Here is a 23,853-nt window from a genome sequence, read left to right on the forward strand (position 1 = left end):
TGTAGTTCATGTAGTACACAGCCTGGGATGTCATCTGGTCCCATGGATGCTGTATTCTTAGCTTTGGAGAGTGCTGTTTCTACCTGTGTGGTTGTGATTATCGGAATTTGGCAATCTTTTGGTATTGAGATGGGCTCTTTAGGGGTGAGAGGGGGTGAAGTTGGCACTAAATCGATCTGCCAGGATATTGGCAATATCCTTGGGATCAGTATATTTAGTGCCATTCTGTTGTGGTTCAGAGCAGATCTGAGCATTGCCATTTAGATTCTTGACATAACTATAGAATGCTTTGTGGTTGTCTTTGGAATCTTTGGCAATTTTATTTTCGTAACTAGCTTTTGAGGATTTTATGAGGGATCTCAGCTTCTTACTGAGGCTGGTGAGGAAGGTTTTTGTTTTAACCTTTTAGTTTTTGAGTGGAAATAAGACAAAGAAAGTATTTCACGTCTAAGAGTATTTATGAGAGACTGTGTATTCCAGATAAGTATTGCAAATTATTTTTCCAGTCAAAGCTGGAGGGAATTTGTGAAAGTCATTTGTCTGAGACAAGGTAAAGGACTTGAAAGACCAAAAAGAAGTGATTTGTGAGAGGTCAGCAAGTTTGTTAGCTTTATCGTTGACATAAGTACATCATTCAGGGATGTTTCTGATAAAGTGGACTAGGAAGGAAATGAAATTAATTAATTACATTTATGAATTTGTTATTTAGCTGAGGTAGTTTATGTGGAAATCCTGGATAATTCATTTGTATTATCTGTTGGCCTTTGAAGGTTTAAGTTTAAGAGCTCCTGATAGTGTGAGTTTTGCTCATAGATTCATATTAATTAGCTGCCCTTGTAGACTGTTTTAAGTGTAGCCAATTTCTCTTTTGTGCTCAAATGAACCCATCACATTTGGAGATCGGCCTTACCTATTTCATGGTCAATAATCATTTATTACCACTTATGAGAATAGCTGAGATCATATTGTACATTATTTGAGGGGACCCATGCATGGGATAAAGCATTTAGGAGTTGCCTCTGTCCATTAGTAGTGCAGGTAGCAGCCCTGGGGTACATTTTCTGTTTCATATCCCTAGATCTAAGTTATGGTTGAAAATGGAAAGGGATGAACTTCATTTTATGTGGATGGAGATTCTTTTCCACAGTAAGCAGTATCCTCTGCGAGATGTACTTGTGGATGGAGATTCTTTTCCACAGTAAGCAGTATCCTCTCGAGATGTACTTGTGGATGGAGATTCTTTTCCACAGTAAGCAATATCATCTGCAAGATGTACTTGTCCCTCCACACCATTTTGTTGATGTTGCAGCAAAGGTAGACAGAGTATTTCTGATGCCATTTGACTTGCCGATGTACAGTAAATCTGTTAGTACTCGGTAAGAGAGTTCCTTGTATGCCAGATAACAGGTCACCTGTTAGCAGTCTGTTGGATAACTGAGTATAGTGACAGGGCTTAGAGCCAGTCCATGTATGACATATTGTTTAGGCGTTGTATCCTTTTAGTAAGGTATCTCTGTGGACGTTGCAGATGTTGCATCTGTGTGGGCAGATACATGCCAAATGGGGCATTGCATTCCATGACTGGCCTAATGAGTGCTAAGTAAAAAGGGACAATGACATCACTAGATTTGTTTATAAGATCTGCAGTACAGAAAGACTTTCTTACAGTAATGGACATGTATTCATCAAAAGTTATGCCCTCTAGTTTATGTAGTGGTCAGGAACTATATAGTTTAACTGAAGTTTTTTTTTTTTTTTTTTTTTTTTTTTTTTTTTTTAATGCGCCGACAATAATTTAGCCAAATGCCATTTGTGGGGAAAATTTTCTTGATTATTTTTTCAACCAATCATTCTGCAAAGATTTTTTTTAATCAGACACACAGCACCTTCATTTATGCATACGCCTAGTATAACTGTAGAATATATGGCAGTTACCTGCAGCGTTTCAAAGTTTGGATTTCAGAAAAAATCCAAGTTTCAGATAGCAAACATTTCTTATTAATGCATCTTGCACTTTTGTGACAGATTTTAAGTGTTTTTCTGATGAATGGTGTCCCTCTTGTGAATTAATTGTGTGCTGTTTGTTGCAGGATTTGTGCTGACAAATGGTAATAATGTGTGTTTTGTTAGAGTCTTTAAGAAGCAGACCGGGATTGTTTTTTGAATGTGTCTTTACTGAGTGGTGATTAATGCTTGGAAGGTAGGATTTGAATAAATGTCATTGTGATATCGGTGCATAAGTGATGAGTTATGTGCCTGGCATTGGGCACATATGGTTAAGGTTCTGAGTTGTAGCTCCTTTGGTACAGGGTTTGATTCTGTCAGCTCTCATTGACCTTGAGCAAGTCACTTAACCAGACATTGCTCCCAGGTCACCCCTGAAAAGGGACAGTGTGTCTGGTGGGCCTACCTGGTTAATAAATGGGTATTATTATTATTATTATTATTATTATTATTATGGGCTGTTTTTGAGAAGTGATGTAAGGAGATATCTTGTGGCATAGCACTGAAGGGAATCAGTATTTTTGTAATGTAGGGATGAATATTTAGATGAAAGTTTTAAGAATCTGTTAGCCAGCTTCTAGTGTGTGTGAACCTGCCTCTTGTAGCAGTGGCGCCATCATTTCATGGACAGGATTTATCTTTACTGAGTAGGTGTACTTTGGTTTCATCAAGTTTGGTTTCTTACATTTAGAGAGGCAGTGCTGATGAAGCATTGTATGTTGTGTAGCATTAAAAGGAACAAGAAATATGTTTAAATATGTCTAAAACATTTCAAAAGTAGTGAACATAGTAAGTCAATGCATAAATGCATACAGGCACAGTGTAGAGAAGACATTTATTAACCACAAGTTATTTTTGCACATGTACACCCGCATGTTACAGGGATGACATGTACCTGCAGGAGTCCATTTCTCACTACACACTGTTTTTGGCCTACGTGAGTAGCGTTCCTCCCTTTCTTGTAACAGTACTGTGCAAGCTTATTAAAGACGTGTGAGCTTGTTACACTTTGGTTTATTTTCATTATGCTTACTTTAAGAGATTTAAAGTTCTTTGAGACACCTGGAATAGGTTTGCTCGCTTTAGATGATGTCAGTGCTGTTTTTCCTTTTCATGCTAAAATATAAACGCTGGGTGCTGAAATTGATTCTTTATCCCAAAAAAGAATGTGACTTAAATCAGCTGTCTCCACAGCTGCAGAAGTGTGGTATTAAAAGATGAATAAACTTTGAATCACTACCAAAACACAGCTAGAAAAATGAGCCAGTGGTCATTCTGTATGGAGACCTGGGATTGTTGAGTTGAAGATCAGGGTAATGTAGTCAGCATCTTTCAGCCTCACGCAGTTAGCACATGACCAAAGGAAGAGAAGCAGAATTTAAAGTAATACTTGATTTTCAGGATTGCTGCTGTTACATAACTTTTAAGATTAAATTTCTTTACTAACACTACAGATATTGATACTTTGAGCTTGCCAAGTTTAACATTTTTTTAATTGTGCATATTGTTTTATTTTAAATTATGTATAATCAAGAACAGTAATGCCATCTTGCCTACTATATTCAGTGGTTTACTATCATTAATCGACTCACAGGTGGTTGTGTACACCTGTACGAGTCCCACATTGCGAATGTTGAAACTAACATTACCAACTGTCCAAATTTGCCCCATTCTGAACACGTGGTAATGCTTGTTCCTGAGTCCAGCATGGTAGAGGGTTTCGAAGCTTGGTATTTGTGTTGAGTATACCAGAATTCCTCATTCCAACTTTTGCGGAATGGTTTTGAGCATACAAAGACTTGATCGCCTCTGATTCGAGTACATGATAGTAAACCGTATTCAATATTAGCACTCACTGGGACTGTAGCAGAAACTGCTTTCAACATCCTAATGTTTTTTAAAATAGAATTTTTTTATGTCTTGACTTTTCCTGCGCATTAATGTTTTTCTTTTAATTTTCATCACTTTTGTTTCTCAGGAATATGCTTAGTCCTGTGTTAATCCCTTAATACTTTGTAGTTCTTCATACTGTTCTGTTTTCTCTTACCTTGTTTATTGTCTGAGACCCTCATTTCTGAGTCAGGAACCTGGGTAGCTATGTTTTTACCCCATCTTTATATTCTACAACCCTCAAATACCATTTTCATCCAGGACTCTGGCCAGCTGTGTCGTTCCATTTCCTGTGTTGTGTAACCCTTTATAGCAACCTTCATTTATTTGGGTGCTCTTGTATTTTTCTGTTCTGATAATATGTAACCCTCAGTGCTTTATGGTTTCAAAGATCGGTACATATCCACCTGTTGTAAATTGTAATTCTCGCTGTAGAGGGATTTGTCTAGTTTGTTACTTTGTACTTGTGTTCTACAAATTACAGTATTATCTGTTGTAGGGATCAGTCTAGTCCTGTATCACCCCTGATTATCGTATGTGTAACCCTCATTACTGCTCTCCGTGGGGATTTGTGTACTCTATTTGTTACTCTGTGCAAATGTTCTGAGATATTCAGTTTACATTCTCCCAAAGATATTACCCAGTGCTTATGTTGTATTATCCTCATTATTGTTCTTTCTCCGGGATCTGTCTGTTCTTTGTTATATTTACTCATGCAGTGTCAACCCCCACCCCCCCTGGTGTTGTCCTGCTTGCACTGCTTTGGGGCCTGGTGTTCCACTTTTGAGTTGCTCTTCGTATGTGCAATGTCGCACAGATTGCAGTAATACCCGTTTGCCCCTAGGTGGTAGTATTCCACCAGATTGGCAACCTGTCAACCAGAGTGAGTTCAGCAGCTTGGTATACAAATTTCCTTACCATTCTGAGCTATTGTTGATCGCACATTGCTGTTATGGTGAGTGACAGCTTATCAGCAGGTTTTCCCATCATGTTAAGTATGCTTATTTCTGTCTTGTTTCAGGAGTTCAAGACTGAGTGGTCTTTCTCTTATGTTAACTATGGTTATTTCTGGTTTCTTCCAGGAATTCGAGATTGAGCTGGAGGGATCACAGACTCTGCGACTTTTGTGTTATGAGAAATGCTACAACAAGAATAAAATCCCTAAAGAAGATGGAGAACCCGCAGATAAAATCATGGGGAAGGGGCAGATTCAGGTAGGCGTGTGTGTAAGATGACGTAAGGATCTTTGTTTAGCAAACTCTGTATTAACACTGTACTCTGTGTGTTGTACGTAAACAAGCAAGAGCGATTAAAATGATGAATATTAAGGAGACTATGGAGTGTAGCTCCAGATATAAACTGTACCTTACATTTTATTTAAATTTCATTTGGATACAGAAATATAGAAGGCGGACCACTAGTTAAACTGACAGGAAAAATAGCAAACTTTGTGCTGCACTGATTTTTTAATTTTTTTTTTTTCCAGCTGGATGCACAGACGTTACAAGACAAAGATTGGCAGAAGATTGTTCTAACAATGAATGGGGTAAGTGCTGATGTGTAGAGATGACACTTAAGAATGCAGAGAACAGACAAGGTCGTGGGCATACTGAGAAAATTAGCTGTTTACCCCCGGATATGTAATTTGCCCAGTTGATAAGGACCTGGCCAGACTCCATAGCCATTAGGCTCCGTTCTGCAGTTAGAGTTTCTGTTTCTCTATTTGCCTGTAACTTATAAACTCAAGGACGGCAAGAAACAGTTAACAGCATGGGAATGATCGTTTCAAGGAGAGGAAAGGAAGAACCTGGTTTGATCAGTTGTGATGTATTCTGAGTGAAAGAGAAGAAACAACCAGTGACACACTAGAAGCTTTTCTTCAGCTCTCATGTAGGAAGATAATAGTGCTCTGGGTTCAAGTCCCATAAAATACTTGTCAACATCAGAAGGTGGGTGCAAAATAAGAATGGAGTCTCTTAGGGACTCCTGCTATAGTCTAGTTTGGGGATTAAGTAATCATAAATATAAACACTTAGTTAGGATTTCCTAAGTACAATCAGTATATGCAGTTTTGTCATATAAGTTTCATTAAGCAGTTCTACATTACTGCTTACTGTTCGTCATTATTTTGGCAGTTTAACACTGGTGTTCTGGGTTTCTGGTTTTATGAAATGATGTGGCATTAGCTAGCAATCCATGGGGTTGTGCTGTGAAGTAAAGACTAGGTTGCTGCATTTAAAAATAAAACCCTTCTTTTTCTTCCGTTTTTTTTGTAAACAGGTTGAAGCAAAACTGTCTGTAAAGTTCACAACACGAGAGTTCAGCCTAAAGAGAATGCCATCTCGGAAACAGACTGGAGTGTTTGGCGTGAAAATTGGACTGGTAACCAAGTAAGTGATAATGTTGTAATGAAGATTTTATAACAGGGGAACAAGTAAGAACATTAATGTAGAAATGTGGGTGATGAGGAATATGTGACTGGAAAAAATGGCTTGTAGCAGTGCTAGTCTTGTAAAGTAGCAGAAGAAGTGTCCTGTAGAGGCAGCGGGAACTACAAAGTTAACAACTACAGCACTGGAATAATAGAGAATGTTGGTGGGGCTGAGGTGCACTAATGCTGGCTAATGGCCTACCTCAGATATGATGAATCTTGAGGCAAAGGTAAGCATTTCTCCTCTGACTTGCACTGTGTTCCACCTGAAGCATGGCATAGCTAGGGTGGGGTGGAGGGGGCAGATGCCCAGGATACAAAGTGTTAGGTGGTGCAGTATCCAGTACCAGTATCAGCATTCAGTTTCTGGCCCTTTGTCTTTGGTTCAGCAGGGCCAGTTAAGGAGCCGCTGACATGTATTAGGGTTTCATATGGATTCTGGCCGTCATTCCATGGAAGGACCATGAGTGTACTGTTCCCCAAAACAGAAGCCTTTCCATTTAATTTGCTCCCCAAAACAGAAGCCTTTCCAGTTATTGTTTGGTGTCCTAGAGAATAGTGGAGGCAGATTTTGGTTGTATTGTTTTGCCATAAAACTGTGATGCTTTCCATAATGTAAGCATGCAGATGTACGTATTTGTACCCATGTAGTGTTTGTTTGTTTATTTATTGCATTTGTTTTTCCGGAAAAATCTACTGGGCCTAAAAGAACTCATTTTCAGTGGAGGCCCGGGGAGAAAAGCCCCAACAAGAACATATTTACAGAAAAAATGTAAACATTAATTGGTGCAGAAGTAGAAACAGTGTTACAGATAGTAAATACAGTCACATGTACAGAATATATACATAAAAGCAGGAATATAGTTTGTTTGATTACAGTAATACATACAGAAAATATACATTAAAGCAGAATTCAGTGAATTCAATTAGAGAGGTATAAACAGAGCTATATTAATCAGTATTATTGTATCAGTATCAACAAGTGAAGATAAAAATAAAAAATAAATATGGAGAAAGTATCATCAGTCACTAGTAGCAAAAGACATATGAGTTTAGTAATCATATAAGGAGAGTGAAGAGGTTAGGTTATAGAGCAGGTACATAGCCAGGAAGGGTTGAGATGATTTTTCAGTATTTGTTTGAAGGTGGTGGTGCTGCCTGTGTTTCTTATAGAAGGCGGAAGTGCGTTCCATAGTTTGGCGACGGTGAAGGAATGGAGGAGTTGACCAGCAAGTAAGGTGGGCTTATCTACTTTTAGACGTAGATAATTCTAAGATCTTAGATGCCTGCTGGGATTGTATTTGGCAAGTAGAGTTGAGAGAGCGGGACAGTCTGTGGGTCTGTAGATTATTTTGTGCACTGTAGTTAGTCGGGTGAATGAGAGATGGTGGGGGAGTTCCAGCCACCCTAATTGTTTCAGTGACTTACAGAGGTGGGATGAGAATTTGGCCTTGGTGGCAAATTTTGCTGTTCTGTTGTAACACATTTGGATTTTGAACAAGTTTGGATATTAGTGAGGAGAGGGGCACCATAAAGGAGAGAGGGTAATAAAAATGTAGTTGCAAGGGTTTGTCTAGTAGAGAAGGTAAGAAAGTGTTGGTGCCTGTAGAGCCTACCAAACTTTTGGTGTGTTTTTTTGATGTTATTGTTTATATGTAGGTCAAATTTAAGGTTTTCATCTATAATAATGCCTAGTGATTTAGTGTGTGGGACCGCTTCTATAGTGGTATTGTCCTGGACTTGTATAGTGAAGTTTTTTTTAGCAAACTGAGTGGTTTTCCTAGGGGTAAAAATTACTAGTTTAGTTTTTTTTTTTTTTTTTTGGATTTAAGGCAAGATGATTGTTAAGCATCCAGGATTTAGTAGAGGTGAGGGCATTCTGGGTAATTTGCTGGAGTTCATAACTGGAATTTGCAGTGCATTTTATTGTGGAGTCATCAGCTTACTGGATTACTGAGCAGTGTGGAAGAGTGAAGTGAAAGTTGTTAATAAAGATGCTAAATAAGAGAGGATCAAGTATGGAGCCTTGTGGGTACCCCTGTGGAAGTATGGAAAGGAGAGTAAGATTGTTGCTGTTTGGTGGTTTGCTGCCTATTGGAGAGATAGCTGTTGAACCATTGTAGGGTAGGGGGAGAAATGTGGAGGGTGGATAGTTTACAGAGGAGGATAGTGCAGGAAATGGTATTAAAAGCTTTGGAGAGGTAGAGGAAAAGTGAAGCACTTATTTTACCAGACTCCCGTGCCAGGTTAACTGCATCAAGGAAGGATAGGAGGGCGGTAGTGGTGCTGTGTCCTGGTCTGAAACCACGCTGAGTGGGTGATAAAATTTGATTTTCAAGCAGGTGGTTGAGGAGTTGGGCATGGATGAATTTTTCCAGTATTTTAGAGAGGGGTGAGAGAATTGCTATGGGTCGAAAGTTTGTGGTGTTTGTATTGGTGCCACCTTTGTGTAAAGGGAGAATGAATGCTTTTTTCCAGATGTCTGGGACAAGGGATTCTTTAATTGATCTGTTAATGAGTATGCTGGTGGGATAAGCTATAGAGTTTGCTGCTAGCTGCAGGAAGTGTGGGGGTAGATTGTCAGGGGCTAGAGTACAGGGTTTTAGCTTAAGTAAAAGTTTTTTTTATTGTGCTGGTGGGTATGGGGGAGAATTTTAGGTTAGGGTTAAGGGTAGGCTTGTTTTCTGAGGTGATTTGGTCATCAGCTGTCTTGGTGGTGGTGTTAACTGTAGGAAAGGTGGTGGTTAGGTTAGCTATGGTGTCAGTGAAGTAGTAATTGAAGAGGGTAGCAGGTTCAATGGGGGTTTTTTTTGTGGGATAGGGGATGGGTTGCTTTGAGAGCCTGGGTGTAATAGTTGGCTGATGGAGGACCAGAATTTTTTGGGATTATTTTTATGTTGGTTTTGTAGGTGGTAATAGTGGTCTTTTTATCAGTGGTTATTAGACGTTTTGCCTGGTTACGGAGTTGCTTGTAATGTAGTAGAGTTGAGGGGTCTTTGTTTTTCTACCATGATTTCCAGATTTTATCCCTTGTGGACATTACTACTTTGGTGGATTTTGAGAGCCAGCTTGCATGGTTATGTTTCAGTCGTTTTTGGCGGGTGGGTGCTTGCCTATTTAGGATGTCTAGGAATTCTGATTTAAAGAATTCAACAGCCTCATTAAGTGGTAGGGATTTGAGGGGTTCCCAGTTTACGTTAGCTAAAGTTTCATTAAATATGGATGATTGGAACTTAGTAAAATTTCTGGTAGATTTGTATTGGTGTTGGCCTGTGGTTGGAGTAGTTTTGCATATGATATATGTTGGGTGGTGGTCGCTAATGGTATTAGGTAGTATGTCTGCAGTGATGACATTATAAGGGTGGGACACTAATATCCAGTATATTGTGGAGGCCCAGTAGTTATTCTTGTGAGGTCTGGTGATGTCTTCAGTTAGTTGGAAGAAGTTGTAAAGATTTATGTTTTTTGAGGGGTTGTTGTGGCCTGTGTTTCGCTAATCGATGTTTACATCACCTAGAATGGTGGTTTCAATTTCTATGTTTTGGGAAGTTCAGACAAGTATGTTTTCTAATACTGGTATCTTGTTTTTTGGAGGAATATACAGAGCAGTTATGCAAATGTTTTTATGATAAGTTTTAATAAAGAGATTAGTACTTTGGCTGGGGAGAAGTTGGGTGTTGGTTTTGAGTAGGGGATTAATGTGTAATTGCTAGGGAAAAGTATTGCTACTCCTCCTCTCTCGTTGGGTCGATCGAGTCTCAGGCATGAGTAGCTTGGGCAGAGAAATTCAGTGTCTTTTACATATGATTTCAACCAGGTTTCAGTAGCTGTTATAATATCTGGGTTGTACTGTGAAATCCACACATGGAGTTCAGGTATCTTGTTTCTAAGGCTTTGGAGATTTATGGTTGATAGCATAAGAGATTTGCTAGGTTTGCTGGAGCTGAGAGGAGCTGGGCCTGGGTTGGGTTGTACATCACCGCACTGGGAAATAGTGCTTTGGCAAATTGTGTAGGTTATACTTAATCAGTTTTATTTTCCTAAAAATGGTGTAGTTGCTGCTGGTGGTAGGATAATTGGAGTGTCTTTGGAGAGGTAAAAGTTTCACTTTGGATAGTACAGAGGTATTGGCTGTGAATAAGCTGGGGTGAATGTCCAAGTAACTTGATAAATGTGGGTTATGTGTGGTGGTTGTACAGGTGGGTGTAGGAGGTATGTTGGGTGTCTGGAAAGTTGTTATTATTGTTAGGAGAGAGAGTGTAAGTGAGCGAAGCAAGATCAAAGTAACAGTTGTGACGGACAAGATGGTGGTTGAGTGCAGTGTGATAACAGAAAGAATATGAGCAGGATAGTGGTAGTTTAGGGGATGGAGTACTATATGGCCATATTTAGAAATGGGTGGGGAGGTAGGTATGATAGGGGAATAATTAGGGGGGGTTATGGGATAGATGGAAGAGACTATGCTGAAAGTAAAAGCAAAATTTACTAATGTAAAAGTAAAGGCTTGGGAGTGTGTGTGTGTGTGTGTGTGTGTGTGTGTAAGGCTGATTCAAGGTACTGGCCCAATCTAGTGTCATTTGGCTGGAACCCTTTGCTGATGTTGTGCACACACCTTTTAAGCCTTAAAACCTGACAAAAACTAAGTTGCATTTCACCTATTACAACAGAAAAGCTGTAAGGTGTCAGGTTCTTGCTTCCCGGAGTTTTATATTTAGTTGTGATAGTCATGTTAGATGTTATTCTTCAATTGTGTCTTGCATGCTACCTTTTTAAGTCGTCATTCTTTGAAACAAGAACCTCTTCTTTTGCCTTAATCTGTCCTACAGTGTGGTAACACTGCATTCCTAGTCCACTTCTTTCATGGATTGGGATGTGAATCCATTGTGTTATTCATTGTCTTACTTGGAGGGTCACTTAATGAACGTTGACAGATCTGTTTCAGCACCCTGTTACAGCGTCAAATGCAGTCAGGGCCATGCCCAGAGCTTGTTTTTATACTTTCTTTAAGCATACTAGTGTTTGTCAACCACTTTACATTTTTCTGAGTGTTCCAGAATGATTTAACAATTTGGTTTATTTTTTTTCCACCCAAGCAGAAAAAGGCAGCTGTCCCCTTTCATCAGTCGCACTAAAGTGGTTTTCAGTCTCTCTGATCAGTCCACCCTTTTCCCAAAAGAAGTGGTCAAAGGGGGGGGGGGGGTCTCCATTTATGTCAGCAGCTGGATGACCACTGTTTAGAGTATCTGGCACATTAGTGCCCTACTGTACTGTCCACTGATCCTTTTCAGCAGGAGAACAGCTCGTGGACAATTGCTGATGAAAATGTCATCCCTTCTGCAAAACAGTATAACAAAATCAGTGCAGTGAATTGCAAGGAGTTCTCTGTGGACCTCAAGAGACCTGGCAAGTGCTGCTGCATCATACAAGTGAAGACCCTGACCCAGTTTGTTGACTAGAAGATGGTTCTGATGTTAACAACACATTGTCTTTTCACCGTGCCTAACCAAGGTGAGGAGGGATTGGTTCTAGCAGTTTTGCATAGAGCATAAAGAATATGAACTGTTAATGAGCTTCATTCTGCAGTTGTGGGTTCAAGTCCCTCAGTCTCTTTTACCTGCTATGTAATTGTGAGGAAGACATGTAACCAGTTAGTGCTCTAGGCATTAATCCAGTTTGCCAGTCCAGTTACAAGTAAATTTATAAATAACTAAATAGATTTTAAAGCTACATGTCTTTATTCATGAACACTGGCAGTGCTACATAAGCCAGTTGGAAGAGTAGATTTCAAATATTTTGAGTTGCATCTTGTTTCTTCAGTATCATACTGTTTTTATTGAGCACTTAAACAATGTAATTGCTGTATCTCAGAAGAAAATTTATGGACTGCTTTACCTAGACAACTGGCTGATACGGGCACTGCTTGGGATGACCCTCAGGTCCAGCCTGAGTCAAACCATGGCCATGTTCTAGATTTGGTAATTGCGGTCAGTGTGGAGAACCTGAATACAGTTTGTGTATCTTTAATACATTTTACTCAGGGATATGAACGTTCTTGTTCATTAGCAGTTTACTGTAGTTTTTGCAGTTGTCTTTCCTTTCTGACATGTTTGGGCTTCATGACAACCTGAAGAAAAGCAAGACTTGCTGTCATGGTATTTGATTTTGTGACTCTCAATATAATGGCCACTCAGTGGGCTGTACAAATCCAATGGAACTTGTACAAGTACTATTTGAACATACATGGTCATTTTGCTTCAACCATGTGAAATAGGCCAAGAGTAAAGTCTGGATCTCTGGAAGCTTCAGAAAATAGCCTCTCTTCTTTCAGCTTTGGTCACCAGAACAGTCACAACTGCTTTGTTACAAAGTTAGGAAGTCTATGTCATTCATCTCAAGATACTGAGATCCTTGTTGTAGCAAGAAAGGATAAAGCACATAAGTAACCCAAAATTCATGGCCAAGATGAAGGAATTAGAGCTTGCCCCCCCCCCTTCCCCAAAGGAAGCCACTTCCCTTCATTAGGATAGACAACAGGCATGAAGAAAGATGGTCAAACATTCATTCATTCATTCATTCATTCATTCATTCTCCTTTTGCTGTGAGTACACAAGGGTTCTACACAAGGGTCCATTCCTTTAGTTGTGTACATTCCAGGGTGTCAGAACTCACTGATGACGGTCAGCCACTTCATATCAGAAGTTAGTAAGTAGGAAATCCACAGCTCGTATCTTACAGTGAGAAATCTTCATTGCTTAGGAAACCCTAGAAGCAGACTGGTTTGCCAAATGTGCAAGAACCAGGCTGCCAGGATTCTGCTTTCTTGAGCTAATGTTTGGAGTTGTCTTATGAGGATCTCTTCCATTTGCCACATAGGTTTTCTTCAAAACAGGAGTCATCCGATACCGTTTGATTACTTTGTTTAAAACTTGATTAAGTGAGATCACATAATACTGGGAATAAGAAAGTTTCTTCCCACAGTTTTGTGATCACTAAGTTAGAATATTTAGAGATGATGCAAGGGAGGAGGAGGTGTGTTGCTGGGAGACATTTTGATTTGCAGAAAATGCTGTTATTTAAGTCTTGTTGTCAGCAGTTTGCAACTTTGGATTTTCTTTTCAGTTTGACAGGTTTACCAAAGTGTGCTGCTTATTAAGTTGATAAAACCCAGTTTGCCAGACGCCTTGACTTTGTTATGGAAAAGAAAAGCCATTTTTCAGTGCTTCTTCCTTATTCCCTCTAATTTGTAGAATATTGAGGCGCACAGTCTTAAGTAGATCAGGTTTCTTCTGTTTTTGCAGCTGTCTACGATATAATCTAGTCAAACCCTGTGGAAATATACAGGCACAGAAACTTATGCTTCCCATTTTCCAGGCTCAAATCCCTGAGATTACATACCAGTCTGTATAGAAGATGTTCTGTACCGGATTAAGAAAGAGAGGTTGTATTTTCCAACTCCTGATAGCAATAATAAAACTTCATGCTAGAATTAGATGTGTTTTGACCTATTGGTTTACTTAAAAGTTTCTGGATGTATTTTGTTTGAGTGGTTTGTTTTAGACTACCTGCTGTCCTGGAACTAGGTCTAATTGTAAGAATACCAAAATATAAAAGGAAACGAAGCCTACTGGCCAAGTCTCAAGAAGTAATTTAATGAATTGTAAGTGCTTTTGTTCAGAACAACAAACACAAAACTTCCGCAGACAATACATTTCCCCGTTCAAAACTATTATATACTAAAGTAAACAGTGCCATCTAGTGTCTAAATAAATACATAACATACTAAAAGGTAGTTTGATGATCCGTTAGAATTCATTAGTAAAATCAACATTACACTCTGCCATTTTTTTTAACATCTGCAAACTGGAAATTGATATATCATTAAGACCAGGGGCATTCATTGCGTACAAAGCCAATTGGCAATAATAATTAACATGGTTATAATAGTGTTACCCAAATTCCCCCTCTTAAGTTCAAAAACTTTCTCAGAAATAAAGAAAGAAAATTATTTTTTAAATTAGTACAATTTGTAGAGTGCTTATAGTTTCATAGTTTAGTACTAGGCTATCTGCCCTGGGGCATTTATAAGCCTAGCCCTAGTGATGTGGCTTTCACCACCCCATGTAGTGGTACTAAAGTGTACAGAATAGATTTAGAATACTGTGCCTCTGTCTAGTAGTGAGACATTGAAGACCCCCTTACTTAATAAAATTAGTTTACTGTGCCTCTGTCTAGTAGTGACACAGGGATTACCCCCGGGGTAAACCTACGATCTCCCATCCACTCGTCAAGATTTCTCTTAAAGAGAGTCAGTGAGGGGCTCTGCCTAACATGAACTGGGATTCTGTTCCAGAGTATGGGAAGCCTCTGAGTTATGAATCTGTCCCTCCAGCATGTCCTATTCATATTTGTGCTGAGGTTTAAATCTTTAGCTCTCGTGGTTCTGATGGGTTTGGATTTTTTGAGGTGGAGCATGTCCATCAATTCCTGATTGAACATGGCCTTGTACGTCAGGCACAGATCACCTCTGAGCAGACGGTATGCTACTGAATAGAGCTGGAGTTTCTTTAGCCTGGCAGCATATGACATATGTTGGAGACCCTTGATCCTCTTGGTTAGGTACTTCTGGGGTCTCTCCAGCTGTTGTAAGTGCCGGGTGAGGTACATACCAAATGGGGCATTGTATTCGATCATGGGCCTGATAAGGGAGGAGTATAGGGGTACAATGGCCTCCTTTGATCTGAATGTGAATCCCTTCATGATAAGGTGGGCAAGGTAGAAAGTCTTTCTAACCACTTTGGCAACATGGGTGTCAAATAAGAGGTCACTATCGACTTGGGTCCCCAGGTCTCTGATTACTTTTTCCGTACTCAGTGGGTTACTGTCTATGTGATAATTTGTGGGTACTTTGTTTTTCCCAAAGGGGATGACTATACATTTCTTGGTATTCAGTTTAAGGCCATGATTCCGGCACCAGTTGCCCGTTTTGGTGAGGCCTTTCTGTAGGATGTATGTGTCAGCTGGTGTATCGACTATGGCGCCTAGTTTGCAGTCATCTGCGAACTTTGTCAGCCACAACCCTCCCATGTTTGCTTTCACATCTGAGAAGTAAATGCCGAACAAGAGGGGTCCCAGGACAGAGCCCTGTGGGACACCACTTGTGACTGGCTTTGAGTCTGACATGGCTCCCGCAATTTTGACTTTATGGGTTCTGTTCTTTAGCCAGTTTGCAACCCATCTTGTGACATATGGATTTACATTTAAGCTGTTGAGCTTGTCTATGATGCCTGAGTGGGGTATTGTGTCGAAGGCTTTAGCCAAGTCCAGGTAGGCTGTATGGACAGCTTTGCCCTCATCAATGGCGCTAGTGACTGTTTTGAAAAAGTCAACCAGGTTCAAAAGGCAGGATCTGCCCTTTACAAAGCCGAACTGGGTGGGATCAAGTGTCTGTAGGTCCCCAATGTCGCTGTTTATGAGTTCCATATTGATTCTTTCCATAGCTTTGCAGACCAGGCTGGTTAAGCTTATGGGGCGGTAGTTCCCAGGGTCTGTAGAGGTGCCTCCTTTGTGGAGTGGGACCACTGTTGCTGTACGCCAGTGTTCAGGTACATATCCTGTAGTAAGGCTAAGGTTAAATAGCATTTTTATATGTGGGTTTAGCTCCTCTTGGAGTTCACGTGTCACGCAACCGGGGATACCATCAGGTCCCATTGATGCTGTGTTTTTTGCTTTGCTGAGGGCGGCTCTCACCTGGACATCTGAGATGACAGGGAGGTTACATTCAGCTGGGATAAGTATTTTTTCTTTTGGGGGTGAGGTAGGGGAGAAATTTGCACTGAACCTGTCTGCCAGAATGTTGGCAATATCTGTGGGTTCGGTGAATTTTTTGTCGTTGTGTACTAACTCTGAGCATATCTGAGGGTTTCCACCCAGATTTCGAACATAACTGAAGAATGCCTTGTGGTTATCTTTAGTGTCCTTGACGATTTTTCTCTCAAAGTTGGCCTTGGATGTTTTTATGAGAGAACATAGCTTTCTACTAGTGCTGATCAGAGATGCCTTCCCTTTATGGGATTTTGCTCTGTCTTGCAGTAGCTTCCTTCTTTTGTTATACAATTTGTTTATGGCTGGGGTCCACCAGACAGGATGCTTTCCCTTGGTGGAGAGGGTCTTGGTTTTATTTGGGATTGCATGATCCATGCATTCTTGGAGATGTCCATAGAAAGCATTTGTGAAGGATTCAGCATTGTGGGATGTGGTTTCCACTGGCCCAATGGGCTTAAAGGATACCATCTCAGTCTTAAGAAGTGTAAAGTCGGCTTTTGAGAAGTTTTTCACTGTAGTCTTTTGTGCTGGAGGTGGAGGTGGAATATGTATATCCAGGGTGATTAGTTTGTGGTCATATCTCACTAGTGAGGGGAATACTTCCGGTGTGGAGCATTTTGTCCCCATGTTTGTGATGATCAGGTCTAGTATATTATCTCCCCTTGTGGGAGAGGTAACTAGCTGTTCCATTGCATTTGAGTTGATGAATTCCAGGAACCTTTGGGCTAGGGTGTTAGGGCTAGAATAGTGCACCCAGTCTATGTTAGGGTAGTTGAAGTCTCCCAATATGATGGTATTTGGTGAGACATTCATATCCTCCAATGTCTTCAGGGAGGCTGAATGGGGTTCTTGAGATTGGGAGGGTGGTCTGTAACATGCAACCAATTGTATAGCAGTTTTGCCTACGGTTAGTTGCACCTGGATGGTCTCCGATGCTTCATGAGTTGCCACTAACCTGGAGGTGTGGGTATCCTTGATGAATATGGACACTCCCCCTCCCTTTGTGGTTCGGCCTGGGTTTTGGGGCCGAAAAGCATGATACGAGGTAAAGCCTGGTAGCGCTGGAGTGCTCTCAGGAGCCTTGAACCAGGTTTCAGTTACTGCGCAGATATCGATGTTCTCCATACTGAGGAGTGCTTCGAGAGCCTGCATCTTGAGATTTAGACTTCTGGCGTTGAGCAGCATTACCCTTAATTTTTTTCCATTTTTGTTTTCTAAGGAGGTGGGTTCGTCTTTTGAGCCTTGCCTAAAAAAGGCACTATGGGGGTGGCAAGAGCCTTAGCCAATATCCGGAAGCCCAGTGGTGACAGGTGCAAGCCATCCCTTGCGAAGCAGCGTGGCTTGTCCAGCATGTCATCCCAAGCAGACAAACATTGGATCCCCCTAGAATGACACCAGTAATTGAGCCAATTATTAAAGCTGATCATCTTGTCTTTGTATTGTGGCATCATTCTTGGTGAGGGCAAGATGCTGCTCAGGGTCATGGTCATACCAGCCTGGGCTACATAATCAGAGAGCTCCTCTATGTCTCTTTTCATGTAGTCCAGGGAGGTACGTCTCAGGTCATTCACGCCGGCATGGACAATGACGGAGTCATATTTATACGTGCTTTTGAGTGACCTGAGTGCGTGTGTTATATGGCGGATCCTAGCCCCCAATAGACAGCTCACCGTTACCCTCTCCTTGTTCAGCCTGGTAAGTGGAACGTCAGTGTGTCTGACTATAGAGTCACCTATCACTAGTGTATCAGGCATAGTGTTTGACCTTAAGGGCTGTGATTGTTTGACATACCGATTTATTGAAGTATGTGTTGCATGTGTTATGTTTTGAGGTGGTGGATTTTTGGGTGTCTGCTTTGGGAGCCTTTGTTTTGGTAAGTTTTTTATTAGAGCCTCCGAGTATGTCTTTGTGTTTATTATGTGTTTGATTTGCAGTTGGGGTAGGTCTATGTGTGACTGGGTTTGTTGTGTGTGTGGTTACCTTCTCCTCCTGTCTGGTCTTGCCAGTCCTGAGTTGAGAGAGTTCAGCCTCCAGTTTGGCTATATAGTTGCATCTCTCACATGTGTTTTTGTTTGTTGGGAGGAGGAGAGGGTTGTCTGTGTACATGAGACAATTGTAGCATTGTCTCAAGATTCCCAGATTAACCAGCTGAACAGGAGAAGATGCTAGTAATCTACCACTCGACATGCTAGAATGTTATAAGAGAGTGCTGTGCCTTTAAGGGAAGTGGGTATTCACAGGGGTGGTAGGTGGATGTAGTGCTTACTTTAGTTTGAGAGTGCTTACTTTAGAAGAGAAGTTTTGAGAACAAGTGCTAGGCTTATAATATAGCGAGTAGACTGGTTATTCTAAGAGTAGAACTTTCTAAGGGAAAATTTGAAGAGCAGACTTGGCAGAGCCAGAAAAAGTTTAACCGGCGCTGCGCTATGCGCACAATCACGCAAAGCCGCGCAAATGCAGATTTTAAACAGGGAACTTCATAAGAGCTAGAAATGGTCCAAAACAACCAATTACTACAGCTCTTGTGCTGAGGTCACTCCTTCAGGGACAGATAGGCTGCTCAAGGCTCCCCACTCCCACTGGTGAGCAAAGAAACTTCCTTCTATCCAAGTAAGGTAATGGACAACACAGGAACTACACCACAGCCCAGAATACAGCAAAGCCTGTAAACTGGTCTAAACTAGTCAAGGAGAGGCAGGAAAACAAGGATTATTTTTTTTTTTTCAGATAGAAAGCACACAGAAATACAGAAAACAGTAATAAATAGTTACACAGGCTAGCACACTTTAGTGGGCAGCCTCAACAGTTAAATTAAACAAACAAACAACAAACTTTCGACCAATTTTCGACCAAGTGTAATTTTAAGTGCAGATATTATATAATGCAGCAAACAGTTAAAAAAACAGTTTAAGCTTGTTCAAAGTAAGCAAGAGAAGGTATTTCAAGTAAAAAAACAGAAAAAATACTTAAATCAGGAAAGTAGTCACTTTTCTCAGTTCTCTGTAGCTAGGACCACTCTGCAGGACCACGTGGAGCTGTCCCTGAGTAGTATTCTTGAAATCCTGTTTTGAAATAGCATAAACATGTTAATTCTCTTCTTGTGGGGCCTTTAATTTTCCTTATATAAAATGCTGGACAAGCTGAGCAATTTGCCACATACACCACCCCTTTTGTTTTACAATTAAATCTACCATTCGGGGCGAGTACTTTAGGTTAGTGATCCAACATTAAATTAGATCCCTACTAAATTAACCTGCATTGTTGGTTGCAACCACATTTGAACATATCAACATTGTGGTTAGTTTTAAAGCCCCACTGTGAATTTTCAAACAACTTTTTTTCAAGTTGTTCTTATTCCTATAAACCATCAAAGGTTTATCCCAAACATGTAAGTTCATTGGTATAATAGTTGTTACCCAGTTTTGTCATAAAAATTTCTCAGACCCCAAAGGGATAACTATCAAAATTGCATTAATATTAGCCTCCACATTATCAACAATAGAACCTAAATTCAGCATCAGTCGAAATCTTGTAACTCTCCCCTCTATTACCTCATTTACATGTTTCTACTAAGCTTGAGGGGTATGCCCTGCCCAAAAAACACACGTTCTAATTCAGTGTGGGAACATGCATCATCAGTCATTAACCTAGACAACCCTAATCATTTGAACTTTTAAAACATTCCTTTTTGCCATTGGGGGCGACAGCTTTTATAGTGTGTAACACACTATCAGAGTAGGTGGGCTTCCTGTAAACCCTAGAAGAAAAACAACCCTTAAGGACATCCTTATACATAAGTAAATCCAAATAATTAGGATAGAATCAAACTGCATAGAAAAAAATGTGGTACTGTTACTGTACTCATAAATTCATTTAGCTGTTCCACAGTACCAAAGCAGATTGTAAAGACATCATCCAGGTATCTCGGGTACGACTTCATGTACCCATACAATTCAGTTGGGAAAAAATCACCTTTTTCTTCCACCACCAAAGAATGATGTTGGCAAAAATATGAGCCGCAGATGCCCCCATAGCCACACCAGTGGGTCCGCCTGTATTTCTGTTAAAAAAAGTTATTAGATACCAAATAATCAGTTGCCAGGTTTCACAGTACTTCTGACATATCAAATCAAAACAATGGAAATCTGAAGGTATTACTGCTCAGTGCTATTACTCTAACCAAAAAACTCCACTTCCTAGAAGCTCTCTTTACCCTAAAGAATGTTGATATCTGTGCTGTCAATGAAACATGGTTTAAAGCCGCGGAGAGCACTCCCAACAGTACAAGGTTATAATGCCTTCCACACATTTAGGCCAGCTACTTCACAGGCAGGGACTAAAGTTGGAAGTGTCTCTATTTACATCAAAAATAAATATACTTCAAGGCTAGTCAAACAGGACAATCCACTTGAGCTGCTCCATGTTTAAATCACCATAGGCAAAGATCCAGCACCACTTCCTTGCAAGCTGTAGGTCCCCCTCTATGACCCTGAAAACCCATACCATGTATTTAAACTTATTAGAAACACTAACTATCCAACCCAGTACCATATTCATGGGTGACTTTAATTACCCCACTATTAATTGGGAATCCTACACGACACCAAACGTACATGCACAAAGAATGTAAACACAAACGCCCTGGACCAGATAGTCAGTACACCAACCAGGGGTACAACTATACTGGATCTGGTCCTCACTAATATGGGAGACTGATGTACACTCCCTATTGTAATGCCTTCCCTGCTAAGGTCAGACCACAAAATGGTCTCCTTTGAAGTAAAAATAAAACCTGGACCCCCAGCTTAAACCTGGAATATTCAAGAACTAGTCTAAGGCTAACCTGCTGCTATTAAGTGAGAACCTGGCAAAATTTCAAACCCCCATAAACCCTGAGAACACTGCTGCCTATGCAGAACTGTTCACAGAAACCCTGTACAAACATGTTAATAGCTGCATAGAGGCAGCTTTACCCACCAGGAAGAACTACAGAACTAACTCAAAAAACGGGCCTGGTGGAATCACAAAATCAGTAGGCTGTATAACAGGAGGAAGAAAATCATGACAAAAATGAGGAGGTTCATAGGTTCATAGATAGGTTCATAGATTAGTACTAAGCTAACTGCCCTTGCGAGCCATTTTAAGCTTAGCCAATTATCCCTTGTGAGACTCAAACCCTGCACCTTGTGTTTCCACCCTCCCAACAGCTCCCAGCAGGATAAACGCACAGTTGTCATACTAAACAAACAACTTAGAGGACAAATAAAGTCTACCAAAGTCAAATTTGAGGTATGCTTGGCCTCCCAGGCCAAGGACAACCACAAAGCATTATTTAGCTATGTCCGCAACCTCAAAGGCAATACACAGTTATGTACAGAGTCCATTATAAATGGAGCCACCTATACTGAGCCGGAAGATATAGCACATCTCCTGGCTGATAAATTCATCTCCAAATTTACCCCAATCTCCCCCTCAACCTTCCCTCAGGTAATGCCATCAAATGTAACTTCCTCTGCTATAACTAGGGAACAGGTCCATAGTGCTCTGTCTAAGACCAAGAACACTGCATCAGTGGACCCAGACAATATCCCAGGATGCCTTCTAAGTAGTATGAAACATGATCTGTCAGGACCTCTGGAATTACTGTTTAACTGTAGCCTCCAAACAGGCTTCATGCCTCATTAATGGAGAAAGGCAACAGTCATCCCTCTGCACAAATGTGGGCCATCTACAGGCCCTGGAAACTACAGACCCATAAGTCTCACCAGTCTTATATGTAAAGCTAAGGAAAGAATTATCATGGGGATGATCAGAAGAGCTATAGTAAACCTCCAGACATTGGATCCATACCAGTTTGGTTTCTTCAAGGGCAGGTCATGCCTACTCAACCTGGTGGACTTCTTTGAGAAGGTCACCAAAGCAATGGATGAGGGCAAAGTCATTCACACTCCCTAACTTGACCTGGCCAAGACATTTGACACAATACCCCACTCGGGCATTATTGACAAACTCAGGAGGTCAGGTACAAACCCATATGTCACCTGGTAGATAGCCAACTGGCTCACAGACAGGACCCAGGAAGTTAGAATTGGGGAGTCCACCTCTACAAAGAGGCCAGTCACAAGTGGAGTCCCTCAGGGATCAGTCCTTGGACCATTCCATTTTGACAGTTACTTCTCAGAAGTCAAGGCCAATGTCAGTGGTCTCAGGCTGACTAAATTTGCAGATCACTGCAAATTAGGGGCTGTCATTGAGTCTCACTCCGACACAAATGTTCTCAAGGAGGGGCTGACACAGACAAACAACTGGTGTCAGAGCCATGGACTAAAACTAAATGCCAAGAATTGCTTAATAGTACTCTTTGGGAAGTCATCCAACCCTGGTAACTATTATATTGACAACACACCCCTTAGAGTTGACCCAGTGGTCAGGGACTTAGCGACACACATAGATAGCAGTCTAGCCTTTGACCATCTGTGTCTACAGTGGTGAGGAGATCATTCTAAGCTGTGCAACTTCTAAACAAAGGTATGGCATCCAAGTCCAAGGAAGTCATTGTTCCACTGTATTCAGCATTCATCAGACCTATCATGGAGTACAAATGCCACCTTTGGTATGTACCTAACTAGGCATGTCCAACAATTGGAATGTCCACAAGAGGTTCCTCACTAAAAGAATACAGGGCATAAGTAAAATTTTTGCAGACCGCCACAAGGCCCTATCCCACTATTCTGTCTCCTACAGGCTTTTGAGGGGAGATCTATGCCTGGCATAGAGGGCATGGGCATTGTCAGACCACATTCTGATGGACCTCCTACATAGCCACAAAACAAACACCACCAGAATTTACTGTTCTGAAGACTTAAACCTTGCCTGTAATGTAAATAGGACCTGCTGGAGAGATGGGTATTTATTCCAGAGACTACTCTGTCTATGGAACAGGCTCCCCATCCATGTGAAGAAGAGTTCCTCCCAAACCCAATTCAAGTGCAACTTGGTCAATTAGATGGGAAACTGGAGATTCATCCTTGGTTTGGCACCTGTGTCTTTAATGGACACGGGTAACCTGTAAATGGTTAATTTCCCAGGCCCATGCGTACACTTATCAAGGGTATCAGAACTTGTCAAAGATTTGGGATGCATGGCTAGGCTTAAAAAGGCCCTTGTGGTCATTAGCCTAGTAAACCCCTATGATCCTATAATCAGCAGGTTCAGCTAAAATACTGACCATCTAAAATGCCATTAGTTTGTATTATTATTTGCGTTCTTAACATGAACATTAACCTGATTTGTAATACTTGCCTAACTATCTGTTACCTCCTTAAAGACTGTTGCTCTAATTTATGTACATACCTGTGAATACAGTTATATTTTACCTGTTTGTAATCTAAATATTTTTGTTAATGTATGCTTGAGAAGCTTTTCACCCCTGGCCTCTGCTGAAAAGGGGTTTTACATAGTCTAGTCAATAAGCAATAAGTACAAATAAATTAAAAAAATGGTGGTGGTCTGGAGCTGGAAGTGAAATCAGGCATTTGAGTTCAGGCACTGTGAATGGTTATTCAGGATGGATAAATCATCCCAGAAGGTGGGTAGCTCTGACATATTTCTACACTGTGTTTGGTCACGCTGTGCTTACCAGTCTGCGGTGACCGCATATCATTGATCGTGTTTTGATATCCAGTACTTGGCGTACGTTAGGTCTG

General features: G+C 40.8%; 1 protein-coding gene across 1 annotated transcript in view; it reads left to right on the plus strand.

Moving 5' to 3' along the window:
• Positions 1 to 23,853, plus strand: part of BCR (BCR activator of RhoGEF and GTPase) — an 841,427-nt gene that overhangs the window by 724,789 nt on the left and 92,785 nt on the right. Inside the window, exons 11-13 of the mRNA XM_044069810.1 lie at positions 4,977 to 5,108; positions 5,381 to 5,440; positions 6,175 to 6,284. Coding sequence (XP_043925745.1) covers positions 4,977 to 5,108; positions 5,381 to 5,440; positions 6,175 to 6,284 — 302 coding nt within the window. The remainder of the gene's footprint in view (positions 1 to 4,976; positions 5,109 to 5,380; positions 5,441 to 6,174; positions 6,285 to 23,853) is intronic.

This window comes from Protopterus annectens, chromosome 4.part0, assembly GCF_019279795.1.
Source record: "Protopterus annectens isolate FY-2018-M chromosome 4.part0, PAN1.0, whole genome shotgun sequence".
Taxonomy (NCBI): Eukaryota; Metazoa; Chordata; order Ceratodontiformes; family Protopteridae; genus Protopterus; species Protopterus annectens.